The sequence below is a fragment of the Podarcis liolepis genome (assembly GCF_965112155.1).
Source record: "Podarcis liolepis genome assembly, chromosome: 17".
NCBI lineage: Eukaryota > Metazoa > Chordata > Lepidosauria > Squamata > Lacertidae > Podarcis > Podarcis liolepis.
In genome coordinates, this window is record NC_139571.1 from 5,160,687 (window position 1) to 5,169,471 (window position 8,785).

The 8,785-nt window shown below is 45.8% G+C and overlaps 1 protein-coding gene across 6 annotated transcripts in view; it reads right to left on the minus strand.

The window, feature by feature from the left end:
• The window catches only part of PFKFB1 (6-phosphofructo-2-kinase/fructose-2,6-biphosphatase 1), a 20,239-nt gene extending 11,812 nt beyond the window's left edge, over positions 1–8,427 (minus strand). For 3 of the 6 annotated variants that reach the window (XM_083483078.1, XM_083483077.1, XM_083483074.1), the window contains exons 1-3: positions 2,695–2,885; positions 2,028–2,153; positions 1,808–1,904 (exon numbers count right to left, since the gene is read on the minus strand). In XM_083483078.1, the coding sequence (XP_083339204.1) occupies positions 1,808–1,904; positions 2,028–2,153; positions 2,695–2,785 (314 nt within the window). In that variant the 5' untranslated portion in view covers positions 2,786–2,885. Of the gene's footprint in view, positions 1–1,807; positions 1,905–2,027; positions 2,154–2,694; positions 2,886–6,434; positions 6,661–8,264 lie in introns of those variants that run through there. The other 3 variants (XM_083483079.1, XM_083483076.1, XM_083483075.1) reach the window with 2 other exon arrangements.
• Between the last annotated feature and the right edge of the window lie 358 nt (positions 8,428–8,785).

Consider the following 8,785-nt stretch of genomic DNA (forward strand, 5'->3'; position numbering starts at 1 on the left):
CTCATTTTGATCTGATAGAAGAAAGGACATTGTGGCAGTGGTTGAGCGCCCTGGGATGGTTAGTACGACGCCTCCTATTTTGGGGGACTCAGATTTAAGAAAATGGGGGGAAGATGTATATGTGTATAAGACGCCTCCTAATTTTTGACATTATTTTTTAGGGGGAAAACCTAGTCTTATACACGGAAAAATACGGTAACTGGACTACAACACCCATCATGCCTGACCATGTTGGCTGGAGCTGATGGGAGTTGGAGTACAAACATCAGGGCCGCCACACGTTCCCCACCTCTGACCTAGCGGGTTCACAGTGAAAGCGAAACCTCGATATGGAGGGACTTCCTGTGTAAGAAGTTGCAACTTAGCCATTCCATTCCACTAGCTCTCTGCCATTATTTACATTTATACAATTGAATGCATGTTTGGGGCCGATGGGAATTGTAGTGAAAGATGGCTGGATGAGCCCTGGTAGGAGAACGCTGTCCTGTACTCAGCCCTCCAGCGGGGGCTCTGAACTGGCTCAGATGGTCCTTGCCTCCTCCTTGCTTTCATTTCACCTGGAGATTTGACGCTGAGTCTTCAGCCTAGCCTTGTGGAATTTTTTATTTTTATTTTAACCTTGCCTCTTTCTATTGTTGATTCTTCTTACTAACACCTGCAGCATAGCTTCGGGCAACAGCTTCAAGGTTATGGGAGGAAGTTGGGCATGTTTCTCTCTGACATTGAAAAACACTGTTTGAAAGGATTATCTAGGAATATGAGGGTATTAAAAAACAACAACACCAAAGTCTGCTGCTGGCGTTTGACACTGAAATGCTTCTAGCTTGTAACTTGGCAGCAGCGAGAAGCCTTGCTGGCCAGGTTGAAAGGCAAATGTAAACTCTGGGATCCTGTGGAGTCTGAGCTGTGGTGATCTGCTACATACAGCACCCTGGCCACTACATGAAGGGTGAGGAGCCTGTAGCCCTGCAGTAATCCCATGGGCATTGAACCAGGTGCCAAAGTCCTGCTGGAAAATGAAGTCAGCATCCCCATAAAGCTTGTCTGCGGAAGGAAGCATGAAGTGCTCCAAAATCTCCTGTCATCAGTTGGTGTTGGTCCACTGTGCTTCATGTGTCCAGGGTCAACATAGCCGTCTACCAGGAGATTTTGGAGCACTTCGTGCTTCCTTCCGCAGACGAGCTTTATGGGGATGCTGACTTCATTTTCCAGCAGGACTTTGGCACCTGCCCACACTGCCAAAAGTACCAAAACCTGATTCAATGCCCATGGAATTACTGTGATTGATTGGCCAGCAAATTCGCCTGACCTGAACCCCATAGAGAATCTATGGGACATTCCCAAGAGAAAGATGAGAGACAGGAGACCAAGCAATGCAGAAGAGCTGATGGCTGCTATTGAAGCGTCCTGGTCTTCCATAACACCTCAGCAGTGCCACAGGCTGATGGCATTCATGCCACACCACACTGAGGCAGTAATTGATGCAAAAGGGGCCCAAACCAAGTACTGAGTACATATGCATGCTTCTATTTCTCAGAGGTCCAATACTGCTCTATTTGCAGTCCTTGTTTTGCTGATTTCATTTAATATTCTAATTTTCTGAGATTGTTAATTTGGGGTTTTCATCAGCTGTACGCCATGATCATCACAATTATAACAAATAAAGGCTTGACATATCTCGCTTTGCATGTCATGAGTCTATCTCATATATTAGTTTCACCTTTTAAGTTGAATTACTGAAATAAATGAACTTTTCCATGATATTCTAATTTTCCGAGTTTCACCTGTAGATGGGAGAATTCCTCACCTCCGGATCTGCATGGCCTCTTCGTTGTCTGGTCTGAAAAACTCGTAATTCTTGTAGGTCTGGACGGCTTCACGGCGATACTGCCCAACGTTGAACACTGGGGAGATGAAGACCAGGATGGGCTGGGTCTCTTCAAGGAGTCCCCTTGCCCCAGCAGTGTGGCTTCCCCCTCTGATCTAAGCTTCCACCCACCCTGAACAAACCCCTTCCCCACCATTACCTTTAGTGGGGGTCCCGATCCAGTTGAGGTAGCGGGTGAGTTTTTTGGAGATGTAGGTTTTTCCTCGAGCGGGCAAACCCACCATGATCACCATGGTTGGTGAATTGGTGAACTGTGGCACGGAGGCTGTAGAGAGAGGCAGAAAGAGGAACTGATGTGCTAGGTGATGAAGCCAGAGAGCGCCCGCAAAACCTCGGGAGCTGCCAAAGCTTCAGTACCCTACCTTAAACTTTTGCATCTTTCTACACTAGTTATAGTCCCTGAATTCTAGCATTCCTAGAACCACCAGCGACCTTTGAGCAAAAAAAGACGACAAGGGAAGCCTTATGCCATAGGCAGTTGTTTTATCCAAAGAATCTTGGGAACAATAGTTCGTCCTGCACAGAGCTACAATTCTCAGCACCTTTAGCAAACTACAGTTCCCATGATTCAAGTCATGTGATTTAAAGGTGTGGTGTGTACACAGCCAGGGTTTCTTCTTCACCAGAAGTTGGGCTGAGGTCAGCCCGTTCGTTAAATACAAATATTGCCCCGTCTACATTTCCCTCAAGTTAAAAGGCTGTTCCTCAATCAAGCTAATTCCTCCGGCCTGGTGCTGAATAAAATAGACCCTGGCCTTCTTCGGGGAGAAAGAACCCACATCGGAGCAGAACAGAGCCCAACTCACATCCCCTGCGCTGCTGCAGGCGTTTGCTGGTGCGGGGAATCCATACTTTCTGCAAAGGCGTCTGAGTGAGCTCGCCAAACGCTCCAGACATCCTGCTGATCGCCTACTTGTTCTCCAAAACTGGACTGTCTGGCTCTTGCCGGAGGCTCCAGATTACTGATTGTCATGTGTGTGTTTGTGTATGCAAGCGAAATAGGTTCAGTGTAGGACAGTTTGGCCATTGAACTCCCACCGCTGTGTACACTACAGATAACTTGGAGATAACGTCCGACCAAGCTCACTTTACTATTGGGGAGAAAGTTCCTTGCTGTTCTTAACATTTGCTAGTCGAGGGAGCGGGTGCCATCTAGAAATGGAAGCCCTCTGCCTCCCCGCCCCCCCAACAATGCCTTTCCCCTGCCTTCCTGATCCATTCTGTTCTTCTGAACTGACGCGATGTAAGAGTTGACACCTCCCAAGGTCAGAGACCCCATATCCCAATTCCAATTTTACAGGTAAAGGGACCCCTGACCATTAGGTCCAATCGTGGCCGACTCGGGGGTTGCGGCGCTCATCTCGCTTTATTGGCCGAGGGATACATACAGCTGTGGCCAGCATGATTCTGGCGAACCAGAGCAGCGCACGGAAACACCGTTTACCTTCCCACCAGAGTGGTACCTATTTATCTACTTGCACTTTGACGTGCTTTCAAACTGCTAGGTTGGCAGGAGCAGGGACTGAGCAACAGGAGCTCACCCCGTCGCGGGGATTTGAACCGCCGACCTTCTGATTGGCAAGTCCTAGGCTCTGTGGTTTAACCCACAGCGCCAGAGTGGTTAGCTAATACCACTATGGAATTTTGCCCTTAGGGTTGGATCCAGGGCACTATGCAACTAGGGCAGGCTTCCTCAACCTCAGCCCTCCAGATGTTTCTGGCCTACAACTCCCATGATCCCTAGTTAGCAGGACCAATGGTCAGGGATGATGGGAACTGTAGTCTCAAAACATCTGGAGGACCGAGTTTGAGGAAGTCTGAACTAGGGGGTCCTGCTAATAGAAGCTTATGCAAGGACTTCTGCTAACATAACAGGGTTTCCCCCTCTTCTCTTCCTATGCCCCCAAAAGTGGTTCTGTGGGGGCTGGGAGAACCCCCAGAGCAGCCCAAGAGGGGGAATGGGGCTGGTTCTGTCTGGCAAGTTGAAATACTTGTGTTGAAGGAACAATTCCCATTGAGCTACCTTGAATTCTTCCCAGAATTCCCACAAACAGAATAACTTTTTAAAATGTGCCAGTTTGCATAATTTAGTGACAGTTTTCTTTTGTAAATTTTGAATTAAAATTCTGTTTAAATGACAAATTATGAAACATGAAGAAACAAGAAACAGAGGACTATGAATAGTGATCATTACATTAAATCCCAGCCTCCCTGTCCAGTAAATGAAATCTTTATCAGTTTCCTATGTTTTGAGGAAAACTTGCCAACCTATTTTCCTTTACAGCTGTATAGACTACAGCAGTGTTTGTCAAACTTGGGTCTCCAGCTGTTGTTGGACTACAACTTCCATCATTCATAGTTAGAAGGACCAGTGGTCAGGGATGATGGGAGTTGTAGTCCAACATCAGCTGGAGACCCAAGTTTGACAAACCTTGGATTAGAGGCTTGTTTTTCTAAATAAATAAGTAAATAAAAGCAGAGAACTTCAGGCTTGTGCACAAGTGGGGGAATCAATTCTGTGTTGCCTGTTGGTGAGATCACAACCATGCAGATTCCCAAAGACCCCACCACATCCAATTCCTCTTAAAGGACAAACCTGACCATGCTTAGATCAACACAGAACCAACTAACTTGTTTTCTGGCTTTTTAAAGTGCAGGACTTAAGTTCACTGAAGGTGGGGAGAATGGATGACCTTGAATCAGTCCTGGAACCAGCGTCAGAGTCAGCTTGTATGCTCGACCCAGGAAGGCGTATGCCATGGACCCATGCCAAAGTGCCAGATTCTGGGGCAAAGTGGAAAGTTTTCAATTCCTGGTGAGGTTTACTGTGGACACCTTACTGGTTTATTGAACGGCAGGGGTACGTACTAGAGCTGGAGGCTTACACTAGGTGGCACTGTAGAAGAGCCTTTCTCAACCTTGGGTTCCCAGATGTTGTTGGACTACAACTCCCATCATCCATAGCCAGCAGGGACAGCAGTTAGGGATGATGGGAGTGTTAAGTCCAGCAACATCTACCCAAGGTTGAGTAAGGTTGTTGTAGAGAATTCTAAGAAGTGGTTTCCAAATGGTACCTCTTGAGAAACAACTAGAAGCAGCCATAAACTCATAAGATGGGGGGGGGGGAGGAGATTCTGTTGAGAGTTCTAAACTTGCTAAGCACCTGGGTGGGCGTCAACTAAAAGCTATAATGTATGGGGAAGGGTATTTTTATTTTAAAAAAGCTCAGCTGTAGATTTCCAAGGGCCCTCAGTGGATACAGGGCACCTGGACCCAAGCTACAAAGAATAACCTTATCTACCACTGTTTGCTTTTTTGCTCTAATTGGCTTCATCAAGTGTATATTGTTTCACTAACATTTCCCAGGGACAATGAGAGATAAACAAGATGACTTCTAGAAGAGCTGACATGAGATCAAAGTGCAGCAAGATCTTATAAATAATTAACACAGCTGACATTTTGCAAAACATGAGCACTCCTCCAAAAAAGAAAGTAAAATCCCCAGTAAAACAGCCCAGTGTTTAACCTTAAATAATGCATTATGTTTTGTTGTTGTTTGCTTCTGACTTCATTAAGAACGTCATCTGAAATTATTCAAGTTTTCAATGCATAGATTAAATCTTACTTAATCCCACCGTTGGCAGGGAAGGAAAGGAACGTGGGCAAAAAGTTACAGAGGAGACCCATCAGGAACAGAGACCGCAGTCCACTGATGGTCATATTGACACCATACAATTCCCAGCACATTCTACTGACTACGGTTCCCAGAATTCCCCACAACTGTTAAAGTAATGTAAGAGTTCTTTAACTGTATGGTGTGGATACAACCAGGGCTTCTGCAAGAATAATATCCCAGGGGATTGTGTACCCTAAATCGCTAACAACAAGCTGCAAATTCTCATAGAATATTTTCCACTAGATGGCCACATGGCAAAAGTAAAAATGGGCAAAGCGAAAGCAGACTTTCACCAGAGTGAGCACAAGCTCCTTGGGGGATGAAGCAGGCTGTGCGTTCAGATAAAAACATTGACAACACATCATCCAGAGTTTATTGGACTCCTGTGTTCCACACGGGGATGATCATTTTGAGCATGCCCATTTCAACACAGGTTACGCATAGCTTCACGCAGCTTAGCAAATTCTCTGCAGGCTTATAGCCCGTGCTTGGGCAGCATTTCAGCAAGATGTGCAGACAACTCTCTTCAGCCTGCTGTAGCTTGCATGTGTGCTAGGCCAGGAAATACAATATGCCTTATTATGCAACTCAAGGATAAACACTGTGGGCTTTGATGAGGGTTAACAGCAAGGACAGAAGAGAAAGGGAAGGGAACCAGGCACTTTCCCAGGGCATTGGACAACTCCCACCAGGGTTAAGGACTCCCCATTTTCCCACACTAGAAATATCCGTAGGTTTGCCATGCTTGAGCCCCTAGGGAATGGACAGTTAGAGGACACCCTGGCTGTTCTTCAACTGCTTAGACACCCACCCAATGTCTTCTTAGAACTGTCATCTGTCATCCTGACTGCCGACTGGGACATGCCCTACCTGGGATTTTGGCAGGTTTTTCCTCCATTGCTGATCGGTCTCCCTTATCTTCTAGGAGCCGTGGCATTGGGGGATCTGCCGGGTCACTACAGCAAGGAGGATTTCCCTCGGGGTCAAGTTTCGTGCTGCTGGGGTGTCATTCATAGCAGCTGCTCAGCCAGAGGCAAAACAATCCGGGGAGTCTTTCCACAAGAAGCCATGTGGCCTTGACGGAAAGGTCAGCACTAATATTATCCCTGCAGCTGGAGGAAGGCGGAGGAGGAGGAGACAAGGCTTGGGAGTATGAGACAAGACCATGGCCTGGCTCAGAGAAGAGCAGGCGTGTGTGTGCTGCAGGCAATCTTTTAGGACTGAGAGTTGATTAAAATAATTGCAGCTGTTTTATGTAGCTTAGGCAATCAGGGATCTTTCATCAGGACAAAGATGCAGCCTCCTCCATATCTGGGGAATGTCTGGATTTTGATAAGAGCCTAGTGCCTGTTGGTAGGGCTGCCAGATGTTATTTATTTCAGAACTGAGTATCAGGGCCAAACTACAGTTGATTGAATCTATTGATTTGGATTGTTACTGTTTTATAATCTTAAAGTAGCTGGGGGTAGGGGTGTTGGGAAGTATATAGAAGGGATCTAAGCATTTTTCCCAGCTGGAATTCCCACCCCGCCACCTTGAAATAGAAATTAGCCGGACTAGAGAGGAAATATAGGTATGTATTGTAACTGCCTTTTTACCCAAGGAAAATTTATGGCAGCTTGGGGAAGTGGGGTGATTTTGATCAGGGAAGCAGCAAGGGGGACAACTTTTAACGCTTCCTTCCTTAAGTATTGCTGCCCCCATCCAATTCAGTCCAAAACAAAGTTGCCAACCGTGATTAAAAAAACACACACACACACAGAGAGAGAGAGAGAAAACATGGATCATGTGCAGTTTCTCATTTTAAAACTCAGTTATATCATAGCCCCATCAAAACTATCCAACAAAATGAAAGTTTGCTTCTACAGTCCTCATGCTAAGCACTTTTACTCAGGAATAAGCACCATTTTGTTGTGGAAAAGGCAGTATTTTAAATGACAAATAATACTAAAAACTAGAGCATTTGTAACTATGTACATGTTTGGTCAGCCAGCTAGCTCCTATGTTGCTTTTTAAGATACAGTGCCAACCAGCGGCTGCACCAGTGTATCCTGGCATGCCCATACTGGCCATAGCTGTCAACTTTCAGATTTGAAAATAAGGGATCAGCAGCCTCGAAAATAAGGGATCAGCAGCATAGCTGTCAACTTTCGGATTTGAAAATAAGGGATCAGCAGCCTCATCTGTCCCGGAGACAGTCTACGAGATATCTAACAACCCCGGATAGCGGCGAGCAGCAGCGGGGAATGGTGCTGAAGTAAGGGAATTTCCCGCAAAAAAAAAGGGAAGGTAGACAGCTATGATACTGGCCCAGGTGCTGATGCCACTGCCACTCTGTGTGCAGTCATTTGGGGACCCTAGAGCAGTGTTTCACAACCTTTTTTCTGACCATGGCTCCCTTCCAGCCTTGTTTTCTTCATGTGGCCCCGTCCTACCGGTAGAAAGGTAGCTATTTTGTTTGTAAATAGAACATATCTTATTTATATTTTTTATAATTATATAATTGCACCTGTGGCCCTCTTGAAATATCCTGGAGGCCTCAGGGGGGGCCATATGGCCCCTGGTTGAGAAATACTGCACTGGAGTGTGGTGTCAATGTTCAGCGCTAGCTGCACTGCCCAATTAAACCATGGTCTTATGAGCTTGCACAGAGTGCACTCCTTACAGAGTTTGGTAATGATAGCCTGCTCCTGAATGTACCTGGAATTAGAAAGCCAGAGTCAAAACATGTGGCTTGCATGGAGCCTTAAACGCCTTCATTTTCATGGTGTTGTCCTCAGGGGCTGCGTAACAGAAGGATGAATGATCCAGCCATCCGTGGGGTAAAGATGCAAGTTTCCTGACATAGCAAAATTCTCTGGACCGTTTGAACCACACCACCACCATGGTTACTTCTTTTGCAAATACTTTAGTCAAAATAAAAAATGAGCTGAAGGATCTGGCAACTTCTGTTTCAGTGTATCTGAAGAAGTGTGCATGCACACGAAAGCTCATACCAAGAACTAACTTAGTTGGTCTTTAAGGTGCTACTGGAAGGAATTTTTTTATTTTGACTATGGCAGACCAACACGGCTACCTACCTGTAACTAAATACTTTAGTGATTGCTTATCAATTAATAGCCTGATGATATCCCATTTAGGACAATAACTTCGCAAATCAAATCATGGTAATCTGGTTTTTAGGCAATTTTTTGGCTGGCTCTATTTCTCTCTTTCTTTTT